Source organism: Myotis davidii, unplaced genomic scaffold (assembly GCF_000327345.1).
Source record: "Myotis davidii unplaced genomic scaffold, ASM32734v1 scaffold205, whole genome shotgun sequence".
Lineage (NCBI taxonomy): Eukaryota > Metazoa > Chordata > Mammalia > Chiroptera > Vespertilionidae > Myotis > Myotis davidii.
In genome coordinates, this window is record NW_006297573.1 from 4,158,462 (window position 1) to 4,174,835 (window position 16,374).

At 42.6% G+C, this 16,374-nt stretch overlaps 1 protein-coding gene across 1 annotated transcript; it reads right to left on the reverse strand.

The window, feature by feature from the left end:
• Positions 1-3,743: 3,743 nt before the first annotated feature.
• GPRC5D (G protein-coupled receptor, class C, group 5, member D) lies at positions 3,744-14,200 on the reverse strand. Its single transcript, XM_015570142.1, has 3 exons — positions 13,287-14,200; positions 8,700-8,756; positions 3,744-3,784 (listed from the first exon to the last, which is right to left on the reverse strand). The coding sequence occupies exons 1-3, from the start codon at positions 14,179-14,181 to the stop codon at positions 3,744-3,746; spliced, it is 993 nt and encodes a 330-aa protein (XP_015425628.1). The 5' UTR covers positions 14,182-14,200.
• Positions 14,201-16,374: the final 2,174 nt, after the last annotated feature.

The window sequence follows — 16,374 nt, forward strand, 5'->3', positions numbered from 1 at the left end:
CCTTGCAAATAGGTAGCAAATCTGAAGACTGTATCTCTGAGGAGGAATGCATGCCACCAACTGTCCCCTACTTGGCTGAGCAACCCATTCCTAAGACCTGGATTTCCACACTTTCTCATGTGCCCTTTGGGTTGTGTCACAACCCAATGGCATTCTGTCACTCTCTACGGCTTCCCAGATCCCTGCTTTTCTCAAGGTGCCTCTTCAGCCAGAAAGTCATTCCTGTCTTAAAAAGCTTCATATGTATTGTGACCCTCAGACCCCGCCTGACTGCCCCAGAGCCCAGGCAAGCACATCTCACCATCCTTTAATCCGATCCAGGCACCTGTTGCTTGTTATCAGGTCTGCCAGCCCTCCTTGGTTCTGATCCTTCAAGTTAGAGTTCTCAATGGTTCCAGTCACTCTGGTCAGGACAAGTTTTTCCAGAAGTCCTTCCTTTGAGGGCCCCCAGCTCAAAATGCCTCCCACTGGAGTCTCCCCCCAACTCTTTCCAACTGCCCCCAAACTCTTGTCCTGCAGAACATTTGCATCTCAGCCCAAAGGTCACTTCCGTAGTGAGGCCTCCCACAGCCAGCCAGTTTCCTTCAGAGGATTTATACTTTGAAATTACGTTTACTTGTTGTTTTTTACTTGTTTTTCTCCCATTATTCTGTATATTTCTGGAAGACCAGAAATTGTTTTGTTTCCTTCTGTATTGGCAAGGGCTGGCACAGCGCATGCACACATAGGAGCATTTGTTCAGGAGCGAATAAACTTTCGGGGACCAAAAAATTTATCTGTTCATTTTGTGTTCTTTTGCCACAATTAAGATTATGGCATCTCACTCTGAGAACACCACTGTCAGATTCCCCCCTTGTGTTTTCTGTGCCAATTTATCCTTAAATAATTCTGATGAACTTCAGCTGATCCGCATATCAGTTTTTTTTGTTTTCACAAAAGAACACGGAAAACCAATGTGATAAAAGCTACTCACAAGCCCGAGGCTTGGAGGAAAGAAAGAAACTTCTTTTTACTCTTTGGACTGAATGCCTTTCATCAAGTCCAAGTTTTTATTTCCCCAAAGCTTTTCTCTGTCAAGCTTGGCAAAGTGCTGTCTCCTAGGAGAATTACACAAGAACAAACTTCAAAATGTGAAGAAAGAGAGACGCATGCTTCAGAGCCAAACAGCAGAGAAGTCTTTCAGATGGATCCCCCAAAGATCAAGTGCAGTCCTTTTCCCCAAGTGCATTACTTTCCTAAACTGACTTGAACCAAATGGATGAACAAGGACCTCTCACACCGTATAAACCAAGCCGGAAGGAGATAAGGCTGCCAGCAAATAGGCTCAGGAAGGGTTTATCTGCCTAAATTTCAGGGCAATGAGCTGCTTCTGGTCACATATTCTCTTAGGAGAAGCAGGCGGTGTGTCCTGGATGGTGACGATGCAGCAGCTGTGGGGTGGGGATGGACCGAACATTACACCAGACAAGGGGAGAAAGGAAGATGCAAATTGGAAGCTGAATGTCCCCAAGGGCCTGACTGACAGAAAATCTTTCCATTGATTGTGCCATAAAAGCCAATCCCTTTCTGCCTTCCGGGGCCAAATTGGCAAAGCCTGGACGGTGTTTGTTACAAACCAGAGCACAGAGGAAGCCATTTCTTGTCAACAGAACAGTGCTTCCCAAACTCACACAATCTTAAGAGTTACCTAGGAACTTAAAAACGAGGAATCCCAGGGCCCCTCCTGCAGGTTCTGGGTGAGTAGGTCTGGGCCCCGGTATGAACATTTTTATGTGTAACAAGTACCCCAGCTGATTGTGCTGATTAGGCAGGTCTGGGGACAGGCATTGGATAGTTGGCCCCATTTCTCCTTCTTTTGCTGATTCACCCATCTTCCAGGCAAGCCCCAGCAGCTGCCTTTCCAATCTTTGAAGAATCTCAGTATGCTCTCTTGGTTTACTCATTCAGAGCTAGAATGTGGTTCTGCAAACGGGACCTTGGTGGAGATGCCCCAGTGTTAAAGGTGGAACTGGATGTGGAGGCAGAGGTATCAGGAGAGAATCCCTGTAGGGAGGGAGCAGCCTTCTCCACCTCTAGGCATTTTCGAGGCCTCTCTTTATGCTCCCAATCCAATCACCTCTCCCCCCACAATTTCCTCCACCACCTCTAAGCTCATTCCTGAATCTTTCTCTCTGTCTTTTGGAACTTCACAGCCTTCTCTTCATCTGTGTGTTTCCACGTCACACTCTACTGGTTCAACTCTGTACTCATTTGCTATCCTCTCCAACCCCACACCTGTTTCTCTTCCTGAGCTCGCCTCCTGGGTTACTTCTTCTATAAGTGGAACCCTCACCCCCTTAGTTACCCAGGCCTGGATCCTGATGTCTCTCTCTTTCTAATTCCTTCCATCCAATTCTAATTATCTGCTTATGGCAGTGGTTTGCAACTCAGGCTGCAAAACAGAATCATTTGGAAAGATTTTAAAACATAACCATGCCTGGGCTCCACTCCCAGAAATTCTGATGTAATTGGTCTGTGGTGAGGTCAGGCCATGGAGAGCTTTTAAAACTTCCCAGGTGATTCTACTGTGCAGCTAGGGCTCCCTCTCCTTCCCCGCTCACACCCTTCCACAGGAGGCAAGTCTGATCTGCAGGACTGGGGTTAGGAGAGCGAGGCACTTACCTTGGGCACAGAATTCAAGGGAGTGTCCAAACCCTCAGTAATCACGATCAATAATATTTTATACAAAAATTTAATAATAAAAATTAATGCAAAAAAAGTCCATGATAAACAACACATCAAAATTTTATAAAACAGGCTGTGTTGGTGTGTTTGCTTTATAATCCTGTGTTATTTTGCAACAGGAGCAATTGCTCCCAATCAGGCTGGGGTTCCCAGGCTGGTGTGGCTGTCACAGTCCACTCATGGGTTTATGAGGGTTGACCAAGGCTGCAAACAGATTAGGCAATGAGGTGCTCGAGATTTTTCAAGAGTTTATTTTACTTATAATTTTTTTAGTCATTGATTTTAGAGAGAAAAAGGGAGAGAATATGAGAGAGACAAATGTTGATTTGTTGTCCACTTATCTATGCATTCATGGGTTGATTCTTGCATGTGCCGCAGTCGGGGATCGAATCCGAAACCCTGGCTTTGGGACCATGCTCCAACCAACTGAGCTACCCAGCCAGGCTTGAGAGTTTATATTAACTTTTTCTATTTGATTTAAAACATGGGGGAGTATTTTGATAAGATCAATATTAGAAATTCATCATTCAACTCACTTCTTCAATCGGACAGTTTAACCCCCATAGTAATCCAGCCTCACTGATTTCCTTGAGACATCCTTGAAGGCAGTCCAGGAAAGGCATTCTAATCAGAGTTTAAGCAATAGTGCATCTCTGTGTCTCCTGAGGTAGCCACTTTGAAGTTCTTTAAGTAAGCGAGTTCTGCTATATGTTAAAATGCAAACTTAATTCTAGCTAATCTATCTTTGAAGAGCAGCAAACATGATCTCTCAGAAGAGACCAGTAGCTTCAAACTGGCCTGAGCCATTAAGACATTTTTAACAATTCCAAGGAAAGTCTTTCTTTATTCAGATGTCAAGTATTACTTCTCAAAGTCAAGGTCTTCCTGATCGCTCCCATTTAATGTTAATTGAGAAGCATCTCCCTCAAGTGCAAAATACAGAGGCTTTTCTACCAAGGAAACAACATAGATCTTCTAGTTTATTTCTCAGTGTGTGCTTTTAAAATAGATGATTAGGCTTATTCTGAGAAAGGTGCTACAGAAGTATCTTGTTTACTATCTAAGTGTGAAGAGAAAAAAGGGAACCTCATTGTGCCATAAGTTAAGTTGGTCTTGGTGAGTGACAACCCTGTGTCCCCATGTCTTCAGAGGAAGTTTCTGAGAAAAAGCAGGGTTAGAACTGATTGTGGGAGGATGAAAAGTAAGATAAAAAGGCACAAATCTGACCAATATGAAGAAGATATAATCCTAGGAAAAGGGAGCATTGATGTAAAAGAAGAATGAAGAAATAATGGGTAGAGAGAGTGAGGGAAAGTTAGCCTAACCACACCACAGGTTGAAATAAGGGATGATAAGTAGAGACCCTTTAAGTTTATGGGGATATTATGAGATTTAATGTGGAGGGACATAAACCTTTGATGCTCTTTGAATTAGGAAAAAAAGCATCAAGATGAAGGATATATTAAATAATACCTACCCAGGCAAATATTTTGTTAGCTCTGTGCTCTAACTGAGCTAACCAGCCATTTACATCAGGAAGGTATTTTGTAGTGAAGTTTTTCATTGATGCCCTTTTTTTTGGATAAATAAATAAAATCAGAAGAGGACTATTTAAAATACTTAAGAAAATAAGTGCCTTTCAAATTATATAACCCATTACATATAAGTAAATGAGTTTAGATTTTCAAGTAATACTTATTGAATTGAGTAATTGAGTACAATAGGCTAATCATAATTTTATTTATTCTTTTAAATGGTTCCTCATGAATCTCAACTTAGAAGACTATTGGGGTTTTTAGCTTTATGTGAATTGCTTCATAAACTCAAAAGGAATAAAATTGTATTTTCATTAAAATATTCTATAACTTAATAAAATTTTATTTTCCTGGATTAATCTCTCCTGAGTTGGTCAGTCATGATGCATGTTATGCCTTCCCCTGTTGCCCAGAGAACACTTCTCACTAGGGAGCAGACATATGTGACCAAGTCTGTACCACATGACCAACCCAGCTGAATGGACCAATGGTGGGTACTGGACCCAAGGGCATCCAATCCACAGGCTGACTGTAAATTAAGAGGAGGAACAACGCAAAAGAGCTACCAATCAGAGACAGTGATGAATAGCTGGACCAATCAGACCCCCTCTTAGGAGTCTGAATTATGACATATAGGGAGAAAGTCAGTCAGCTGATAGTGGCTAAGGAGGAGTTGTGGGACCAGGGCAGGGGACAACAAGCTCCTCCCAATGCCTGACAGCAGTCCATCTAGATCTAGATGAAGCCAGATGAGTGACTATACTGGGTTCCCAGAGAAAGTTTTGTCTCCCTGCTGCCATGTGTAACCTTACAGTACAACTTCATTCCTGAAACAGCCTGAATGAAATACTTGGAACATACAGCCCCCCAAATCTCACTAAACATAGCCCAACATTTGGTTAAATTGTTCTATATACACGTCAGAGGCAATTTGGTACAAAGATGTTCAATTTTATCTTTACTAATTTTAGGAAAAACATTTTGGGAAACAGTATGAGCTCTCATATATGGCCTCAATGTGTTCATTAAAATTTGTGAGCTGACAACAGAAACATTTCCTGCCTGTAAAACAAACAAAATAAACAAAATTATGTCAAAGGTGTCATTGCTATCATTTGGGGGTTAGAAACGAGGAGAATCAGAGATGATGGTTTTCTTCCAGAGATGGGAGATTGCATGGATTGCTGTTCCCTCTCAAATTAGGGTCTTTATGTGGTTTGTTAAGTAGTATGTCACCTAATCAATAGGTCCGAGGCTTAATGTTTTGTGTGTTTTTTCTTTTCTTATTACCATTAAAAGCAGAAGGCAAAACTCTGGTCACGTAACCTAGGTACTGGTTTGTGCTGAGAACATTGTTCAGGGCACAGATTTTAAAAAGGAGCAGTTAATTTGAGGGTAGCAGAAAAATATACGAAAATGGAACATTGTGTAGGTGAGCATTTGAACAGAAGCTGGGGAGCTGGATTCTAGTTGGTTCTGTCTCTAACAAGCCATGTTATCCTGGGCCAGTCCCTCTCCTCATCTCTAAAAGGAGAGAGCTGTTGCCTTGGCTGGTGTAGGTCAGTTGGTTGGGCATCCCATGCACTAAAGGTCATCGGTTCCATTCCCTGTCAAGGCACATGCCTGGGTTGTGGGCTCAATCCCAGTACGGGATGTGCAGGAGGCAGCCAATCGACGTTTTGTTCTCTCTTTTCTTCTCCCTTTCTCTCTTTTTAAAAATCAATAAAAATAAAAAACATTCTTCGCATTGTGTCATCTCCCCCACAAATAACATAGATCTACCAAAGCAGCGTTGTCTGCCCAGGACCGAGCCTGAGAATGGTTCCGGGTACCCTGCACATGCTCAGGAGATACTGCTGACATTGAAGAAGTCCATGCTGTACATTGGTCATCAAAAAGGCTTTTTTTTTCTTCCCATGTATGGAGTCTTAGCTATTTTTCAAAGATCTTTTACACAGCAGCGCTCAACACTCACTGGTCTGAAATATCCCATTTGGTTCTCAGGGGAGGAGCACACCTTCCTTGTAAATACAGAAATATAGGCATGGACAGCTTCCAGGAGTGGGAAAAAGAGTTGTCTATGTGTTGGAAAACCACTAACTACTGTGTGATTTGGGGCAAGTCGTTCCATCTCTCTAGGGTTCTGCTTCCTCCTCTGCAAGGTCATTGGGCTGAATGAGATCCTTAGAACCCTTCTGGCAGCACACCTCTGACTCTGTCCTGGTCTACCTTGCTACATATTACAAGCGGGTACTAAGGACAGGTGAATCCATGGGGAAGGACGTGGGGCTGCATGAGGAATGAAGGCAGAGTAATTAGTGCAGAGGCATCGGTTCATTACAAAATTCAAGACAGGCAGCCCCTGCTTTTTATGTGCAGCACCTAAAATCCTTTATGAGCATCAACTGGGTGGCTCTTTCTTTGCTGTTATTGGTTCATCAAAGCAGGTCACTGACCTCAGCCGCATATGCCATCATACTCGCTGTCTGGGGTGCAGACATCATGGGAGAGAGCCTGCCAGCCTCCAAGTCTATGAAATGTCTGCGTTATTTGAAATACCCAACTGTGGGATCCTGAGGATTCTGCTCTGACTTTTATCACAAATGCTGGGTCACTGATATGTAAGGGCCCTTTATAAAAAGTGACTAGCCCTGGCTGGTGTTTCTTGGTGGTTAGAGCATTGGCCTGTACACCGAAAGGTCTCGGGTTTGATTCCCTGTCCAAGGCACATATGTACCAGGGTTGCAAGTTCGATTCCTGACCCTGGGCAGGTGCCTGTGGGAGGCAACCAATCCATGTGTTTCTCTCACATCGATATTTCTCTCTTCTCTTTTTCTATCTCTCTTCCCTTCCTTCCACTCTCTCTAAAATCAATGGAAAAATATCCTTGGGGCGAGGATTAACAAAACAAACAAATAAACAAAAATGACTAGAAGAGTATTCCAAAAGTGAGTTGCTACTGACCTCTAGACTTTGTCAGATTAGCGTGACCCTAATTTCTTCAGACCAGGGTCTTTCAGTCCCATTGGTAGGAGGAACTAATTTGTTCTAGCATTGCTAAGGAAGGGAAGCTTTCAGTTACAAAATGAAGAGACACATAGTCAGGTAGGGTGGCCAGCAAGACTGTAATTATGCTTGAACAGGCAGTCTTCTGATGAAGCGTCGAGATGGATGGAGAGGACCAGGAAGCAGAGCAGGAAGGATGAAGCGATATTTGTTGGCAGTGTGATTCTGTGGGCTCCCCAGCGGCCCACCAGGGCTACATTAGGATGGTCTTCTGGGTTTTCACTACTCATGATTCCTGGGGACTTTATAATTCTGCATCAGAGTTTAGCCTTGGGATGACATACTCTTGTGTGAGATCAACAGTCTAGAAAGGAAGAAATGCCGTCATAAATTTTCTGAGCCAAAATAGGGAGTGATAGTCTCTAGAACTATGCTTAAAATATTATTATTTCACCATCACTGAATGCTTTCTTAATAAAAAAGGAAAAAAAAAAACATTGAGCCTACCCATATCAGGACTTCTTTACTCTTAGTCATTAACAAGAATCTCTGCAAGATTCTTGAATAGCTGATCACCGGAAGTTGAAAGTAACCCAAGAAAGTCTCACAGGGGATACTAAAGATTTTCCCATTGTGTAAAGGCCCCCCAGAGGGTTAATTATAGCAAATGATACAGCTATGTCCTGGACTGTGCGTCATTCCAGGGAAAGGCCGACTCTCAGATAACAGACCAGAGGGATTAGCCTAGAGTTGCCTAGTACAGTTTGTGACTTTCACTCTTGCCTTTTAGTTACTTCTGATCCCCATAGTATAAGAATTGTGTCTGGATTGTGTGACTTCAGGCCATCTCAGCACAAAAACAAGTTTCCTCCAATTCTACTCAGTAGTGTTCCCTCTGTTTTTGCCCAGAAGGATTAAAATTGGTACATCCATCTGGACATGCAGATGATGATGTCAAGACCTAGCCCAGCTCTTGGGGCAGCCTGGACAGCTGGAGCTGGACAGTGACTCAGACAGGCAGCCAGTGGGGCTCAGGGGATCATTTCAATAGCTGATACTAAAAATATACTTACAATCCCCTGCTCTTGTGCCTAGGGCAAACAGCGGTGAGCACGCTTCTCTGCAACGCTTCTCTGCTCAAGCTACCTTTTCTTTCCAGGGACACTCACTGCACCAGAATATACTGTTGATGGCCCTGGCGATGAGGATTGGGAGGGGCTTGGGCAGAGGCAAAAGGCCTGACTTGCCTCTATTGTGCCACTCTGGTATGGTTTAATCTAGAAGGCTCTAGCTCCACATGCCTGTAAGGATGACCCTGCCCTGCCACTCCTCTCTCAGGTCAGTAGAAGCCATGGGAGACAAAGCCTGACCGCTCTCCTAAGGTGGGAGTGCTTGCTCTGGGCCTCTCTGGTGAACGCAGATGAGCACATTTACCTGTAGCTGAATATGAAGTTAATGCTACATCCTCCTCAGCTCCATCACTGTCTCGGGCTGAAAGCCAAAGGAGGGAAGGGCTGGGTTAGTGTCAGAGCTTCACTGGGAAACAGCACACGAGGACTAGGAGAAGATTTCATGGTTTGCAAAGAGGCTCTTGGCCCTTTAAAAAGGAATTCTCCATTGAGGCTGTTCGAACAACAACAAAAAATCTGTAATAAAAAAAGAGTATTTTTTAAAGCTTCTGAGGAAGATTGTCTATGGAGAGCCTTTCGTGTTCAGGAGAAGCTCATCGGTGGTTAGTAATTAAAGGGGCTGAAGATTCCTCATTGCTTTCTAGAGAAAAAACACGGGCACTGGGTCCGAGCCTTTGCTCTCTAGTATCGCCACAAGACCAGGGCATCTCACTGTCTTCAACAGCAAAATAAAAAACCTCAACCAAGTCATCTCTAAAGTCTCTTGAGGCTTGACACTACACATTTTGATTCGATGTAAAAAAACTGGACATGATATAAAACATCATTAAAGACAATTTTATATTGTTGTAGAATGTCACACATGTAGTAATTTGTTGAATTTCTGTCTCCTCAACAGGACTGTAGCTTTATGAAGAAAGTAGCTGTGTTTGTCTCTAAGGCTAGGCCCTGACTCGATAAATGTTTGTTGTTTGATGGTTACAGGCATAGCTAGGCCACTAGTATTCACACTTCATGGCTGTAGAGTTAGCTCTGCTCTCTCATTGGTTAGCTGTGTGACCCAGGGCCCAATTCCTTAACTGATGGTTGCCTTTGTTTCCTGATGGAAGTAAAAGAGGGATCATGATGATCAAAACAGTAAATCTATGTCATTGGTTTGTTTTGGAGATTAAATCAACTAATAGATATAAAGCCCTTGGAATAGGTTATGCTATATAAAAACCACCACAGTGCTATCCTTTGTGTTTTATTATTGGTGGTAGTGCTGGTGGCATAGTTATAAATGATGCTCTGGCATCCTCCTACTGGCCTTTTTTAGAGGGGTTGGATCCGGTGATATATGAAAGGCTCTTTTTTCCTTCACAGGAGAATGAACTGAATTTTTGGTTTAACTTTGTTCCTTGTGGCATAACAAGACTCCTTCATATTCAACCCCTTGGTAACCAATGTTTATCCAACAGTCTTATCAGACCAGATCATAAATTAGAGGAGCCCAATTCTGCAGCTCACTGCCTTCCTCCCCGCTTTATGCCAGTTCTCTCTCTTGAGGGTGACAATAGAGCGGGTTTGCAATTTGTTCCCATGAAAGAACAAATGAAAGTCATACCCCCTGGGACCATTCAAATTGGGTTTCTCATAGTAAGGTGGGTGCCTTGAAGAAAAAATTGTTGAGAATTCTCAGAAAGAACTATGTTCAGCAAAAGTGAGGAGTTGCTATAAGGAAAACAACCCAAAGGGCCTATGTTTGCAAAAACATTTTTCTCTTGGTTCATATTATTTTATAGTCATTGACCCATTTTTATATTACATGGACTTACTATTTTTGTCTTAAAACCTTCAAATGAAATAATATGAGGTTTGTTTGTACACATTCAAACACTGGACAGAAAAATGCCCACAATAATGTGATACTTTCAAATATTCATGGGTCTTGCTTTTACCAAGCCTGATACAACTATATTCTAATTAGTCTAAAACAGGTAAAGTAGGCAATAATTATAAAAGGAGCTTTCCCATCCTAAAAATGATTCATAGCTGATATTCTACTATACTTAAGGTCTCTGCAAATTCTATCACATTTAAAATTCTCAGTTAACAGAACAACTAATTTAAAAAGATCAATCAATATACTGCTTTTTAGGAACACATTTGTAACAGGGCATAGAATATTTATACCCAATTGTTTGGTGTCCTGTGGCAACATGACTGCATTGTCATTCTTCATCCAGATGTTTTTATATCTTGGAGTTAAGTCCGTAAGCCACTTCAGAGAGATAAAGCCTAATCTTCTTTCGAAAGCCTTCCAGGGAAATGGGGTCCTTAATCCCCTTTGCTGATCTGTTTCAGTGTTTACCAACCCTTATTTTCCTATTTCATCTAAATCCCCCATGCTTTGGTTTGAGTCCATTTCTACCCATTGTCTTCAGTTGGAGACAGAAAATAACAGGACAACAGTCTCTGGGAGAGAGGTTTGTATACTTGTGTGAAATTCCCTGCTAATTCCCTCTTGGCTTATTCTCCTTGCAGTTGAATAATTCTGGTCCCACAACCCAGTGGTAAATCAAATAATTATGTGGCTGGAGCCACAGCAACAAACAGTATTAATCAGAAGAGTCACATAACAAACGCATACTTCACAGACCCAAACAAGATGTCATGTTTTAGTACAGAACTGAGAGAGAGGTAATTTAAACAGTCGGCGAGAATGGCACATCCAGAACGGCCATCTTAGTTTCATTGTCTTAGTCTTTCCGAAGAGGCCTGACGTTCTAACCCTTTAATCATCATTGTGGTTTCCCACCGAAACCTCTCCACGTTCCCCGCACTTCTCATTAGTGGATCCCAGGACTGGAAGGGGTGTTCTTGTTAGAGACTGACCCATGATGAGTACAATGGCCTGGTTGTTCTTGCTGACCACATGTCTGTTTATATAGAACGGTGATTGTTTCCTGAGCAAACAAAAACAAAGAGTGCTAAGCTGCTGTCCCACTGTCAGCTCATGACCTATGACACACTTAGGATTTTTCAAGTAATTGTTATTATACTGTACTTATTATACGATACTTGCCTGGTTCTTCTCTATTTTGTGTCTCTTTGTATGTTTTTCCTAGCTAGGTGTAATCCTGTACTTTTTATTGAATTTTAATCATTTTTTCTAATATTTGATATTTGTACTTTTTCCAGGTGACCTAAATTCTGATTCCATTCTCTAAAACTGAAGGTTCTGGTTATTCTGCCCGAGTTTGGAGCACAATCTATGTGTTCTTTACTACACAATTGTCCCCTCCACCCCGCCCAACAAAGTATCAAACTACGCTGACACTGACTATCACTGGCAGGCTATTTTCTTCTCAGAAATGGACTTTCTAACCATGCTCAAGGAATAGGGCTAGTCCCAGGAAACACTGCGCGTTTGCAAGCTCTTGCTCTTCCACCAGGACACTCCTTCGACAACTTTAAACACTGGCCCAATATTTTTGAGGTATGGAATATTGATCATTACCAATTCCAGTGTGTTTGGGGTTTATGAAACTAAGACTTCTCTTTCTCTCTCTCTCTCTCCTCTCTCTGACTTTTGTTTCCTGGAAACATGAAACAACAATAAAACAAACACAGGAAGTTTTATCCTGTCTTCTGGTGAGAACTATGAGAAGTAGTTTCAAGAAAGATGGACTTGGCAGTTCTGCCACAAACCTCAGCGAGCTGATTACACAGCATTGTCAAGCAATGAAAAACTGCTATCGGAAGGATATATACTGTCAGGGTCTGACTCTCGGTCATCTGAACTGAAAAGAATTAATGGATGCATCTATCTGAGAAGGATTTAATGGGAATGTGTAATTAGCCATAGATTACAGCTTTAAAAAGTGTATGCACTTGAAAGGAAAGCTTCTATTAATTTTTTGAGCCTGCTTTGCAGTCTATTAAATAGCATCATCTTTGCACATTAGAAATAAATTGTGAGAAATCAGATGCCTATTAAGACACAGGAATTGATGTACAACTATGACATTTGGTTATGAATAATATGCCAGATGTTTTAGAAAGGAAATAAAGAATTTTGACATATTTCCAGATGACTGAAATTAGCCACCATTTTCCCCAGGTTGTTGGTGTCCAAGCCTCCTTATTGGCATGGACAATATATTTTATTCTTTAATAAAGGATAGTCAGGTGGCTTGCTCTTACATAAGGATCAAAATGTGACCTAGAAATTATCATGAAAATGTCACAGAAGCACATTGCTTTATTTCTATTAATGATTGTACATCTGTGCCTTTACTCGGGATTCTAATTTAATGCCTCTTCCTGTCCCTTTTTGTAAACCCTGAAGGGTTTTAAGCAGTGAACACTTTGAAAAGCAGAGATCCAGAGTTATTGGGCTTTGTGACTTTAACGAGGTGATGAGTCCTGCAAATCAGTTTATTATGATGTTTGGGCAAATTAACTTTGAGACCTAACTTTTAAAATGTCAATCACTGTTGCCAGGATTGACTTTTGTACTTGACAGCCACAACATCTGGATTTAGCATTATATGCCATGCAGTTGCGTGGTGCAAGCCTAATTTGGGGCTGATTAGCTCATTTTATAGTGGGTGCCTCTCTTTACCCAGCATGAGCACTAGAGCCACACCCTCTTCACTTAGGGCCTTTGATTCATTTCTGTCTTGGTCTCATTCCATTGGTCGCTCTGTATTTTGGAAGAACTCATTTTTCATAACAGTTTAACCTTGATTCTGGGGTCTTCATTTCCATGCTTGAACTATTTAGCCATCCACTAAATTCTGACCACTCCCTTTTTGTTCCCTCTTGGCTAGCCTCTTGTCCTACGTCTCTCCTGTTTCTCCCACAGAAGAACCTCCCTGCTCTCTGAATACCCCCAGGAAAGTACCTCTTGAGAGTTCCTGGTTCTCCGCTCTGAAGCTGCATTGGTAGACGGGGGCTGAGCAGGCGTTGCCCTGTACAGAGCAATCCTGTTTACACGATCTGTAGAGAATGCAGAGCTCAGGTATGATGTACAGCAGCAGGAACACCCATGCATTGGTGACCAGGGCAATGCAGACGACAGGGTCATCCCACTGGGGCTGCCGCTGGAGCTGTGGGTTGCCTCTCAGGAGCATGGAGATCCACACCACCCAGATAATGATGGAGATGAGCATAGTGGCGAAGATGAACTTTCCATGCTGCTTCCAGTTCTCACACGGGCCACAAAAGGTGGCTTTGGAGACGAAGAAGGTGATGGCCATCAGGAGAAGGACATAGACCAGGAGTACCACAAAGTCCACATTGAGCTGACAGGGTGCCATTTGTACAAACATCATACATCTGGTCATTATGAGAGTCACATACTCAATGGCAATGATTGTCTGCAACAGGCTACAACCAATAGCAATGCACAAAAGTGTCGTCCAAGAGAAGGAGACCCCACCGCGGACTAGCTTCACCAGGTTGGAGGCATGAGCCAAGAGGCATGAGAAACAGAGAGCAAAGAGAACCCCAAAGAAAAAGTAGCGTACAGGGGCAGTCTGCTGATTGAACTGGAAGATGAAGGCAAAAGCAAGGCTAAAGAGCCCCAGCACACCCAGGAGGAAGAGGACCTGGGTGGGGAGGACATTCCACAGGCAACAGTCTTGAACCTTTCGCATGAGGCAGAGAAATGCCAGGAGCAGAATAATTGTAACCACTATGCCAATTATTGCCAGGCACTCCAGCACGATGCCCCATGGCCCCTCTGTGTCACAGAGGAAATAATAGTCCCCAGTGGACTGGCTGTAGTCCTCATACATGGTGACTGTAAGTGGACCTCACGAGAACGGACTTCTGTTTTCCTGCAGAAAAAAGATGAGACTAGCTTATGACTTTACATCTACCCAAAAGAATGCATGTTAAGTATATGCATGTCACTATAATGTCTCTCAGTCTAAAATAAAGACATCTGCACATACTAAATGAAATAACCCCAAACTATCAAGCCCTCAAAACTATCCTAGCTCTCTCCTGCTGGGAAGACGGAACAGTCTTTCCAGATAATTCATCATTTCTATGTTACAGTCTCTTTGTTACAAGGCTTTTTGAAATTAATTCAGAATCTTTTTCATAAATTGGTGTGTTTGACAAGGTATGCATGATCTATAGGATTCCAGTTAAATCAGGCTCCAGGACAAGGGCTGTCGACATTAATGGATCATTGGATCACTCAAGACACTGATGCACTGCTTGAGGGAGACAGACAGGTGATTTTTCCAAGTAATATTAATGACTGTTCCTTCTTTAAATTCAAGTCAATTCAATGCATCATGTTATTGTTCAATATTTATTATTTGTTCATCAAAGAATGAACAAATACAACATGGTCCCTGCCTTTAAATAACTTTTTGGATAGTTTAGCACCAAAATCTATGTCTTTACAGAGGTTGTCTAGGAAAAAAATTCCACATATTCATTTGGAAAAAAGTACCTTGTAATCGAATACTCCTAGCTCTTCTCCTCTTCAGTTATTCCCAAGCCAGATGGCTGGAGTGACCCAGGTTTACAGCTGAGGGCATGGTCCCTTCATTCCGACTTACCTTCTCTGTGTCCACACTGGAAGCTGAGGCTGTGGTGACTGCGAGGTTGTAACTGCCAATGAGTAAGAAGGAGACAACCTCAGCTTCTTTATTCTCTCCCCAAATGGGCGGAAGGACTGAGGCCCTCACTCCGATTCCTGTAGTGCCTATAAAAAACCCGGAAGGTCAGAAAGACACACCTATTCCAGTTTCACAGCAACTTTTCTACAGAGACTTCTTTGGTGATAACAATTATTTTCCACTCCACTGCTCACTCCAGGCACCTTGGCCTTAGGGAGGTCCTGAAGGGGGAGTGAACTTTGGAATGACTGCTTGCTCCCCATATACACCAATGTGTTCTGGAAGCTGAGAGAAGCCTTCAGTTGGTCTTACATGAAGACCCTTCATTCTTCTCCTGACCTACTTCCTGCAAAGCTGTCTCCAGAGTCTTCCTCACATCTTGATTTTGATTGTAAGATCCAAAGAGCATTCATTCATTCAACAAAGGAATAAAACTTTTACTGGGCCAGAAAGAGGGTATGTGCATTTAAAGGACCAGTCATTGGCAAAATTGTGAATTGGGGGAAATTTATCTTCTCTGCTACTCTCTTTTAGTTTTTTTTTTTAAAATATATTTTATTGATTTTTTACAGAGAGGAAGGGAGAGAGATAGAGAGTTAGAAACATCAATGAGAGAGAGACATCGATCAGCTGCCTCCTGCACATCACCTCCTGGGGATGTGCCCGCAACCCAGGTACATGCCCTTGACCGGATCGAACCTGGGACCTTTCAGTCCGCAGGCCGACGCTCTATCCACTGAGCCAAACCGGTTTCGGCCTCTGCTACTCTCTTTTAGAAGTCCTTGCTCAAGTCTTGACTATCCATCAAGTGTGGGCTTTGGCTTAAGTTCCTTCTATCCCTCTTCTCCTCACCCTGTATCAGAATGTATTTGTTCTGGCTCTCATTCTACTGGGGCATTCCTAGGGCCCAAGATAGAACCCAAAACTGAAAGTTACCAGCTGATGTTGGCAGATCATATTCCTTTTCTCTTGCGGTCACATATAGTAGAACACACAATACTGTGTCCCACCTATACTGGCTATGGGCCCCCTCCTCATCCTTCTACTCCTTGGTTCTTTTCCTGGATATTTGTAGTTTGATAAAGACATCTGAAGACCCCAAATCAGTACCTGTTAGTCTGGTTTCAAGTTGCTCTGTGAACTAGCCCTACCTTTCTCATCCATATTTCTTTCAGGTCTCCTGGCCCTGTGGTTTATCCAGGTTGGTTTTCCCACTGCCTCCCAACTAAACAGGCGCCCACCTGCTTGCCTTCTCTTTGATGTTGTCCCTGACCTGGACTGCCTTTGCTTTATTCCTACTTATCCTTTGTGCTTTATTCCCATTGATCCTGTTTCCTACCCAAATACTTTCCC

What these genes read in the sequence shown, in the direction of transcription:
- GPRC5D (XM_015570142.1), bottom strand. Translation starts at nt 14,181, where the DNA reads ATGTATGAGGACTACAGCCAGTCCACTGGGGACTATTATTTCCTCTGT. An exon ending in GAACCAGGAACTCTCAAGAG is followed by an intron (nt 8,757 to 13,286) that starts GTACTTTCCTGG and finishes TTTGGCTTTCAG; the next exon opens with CCCGAGACAGTGATGGAGCT. An exon ending in AACTTCATATTCAGCTACAG is followed by an intron (nt 3,785 to 8,699) that starts GTAAATGTGCTC and finishes CTTCACACTTAG; the next exon opens with ATAGTAAACAAGATACTTCT.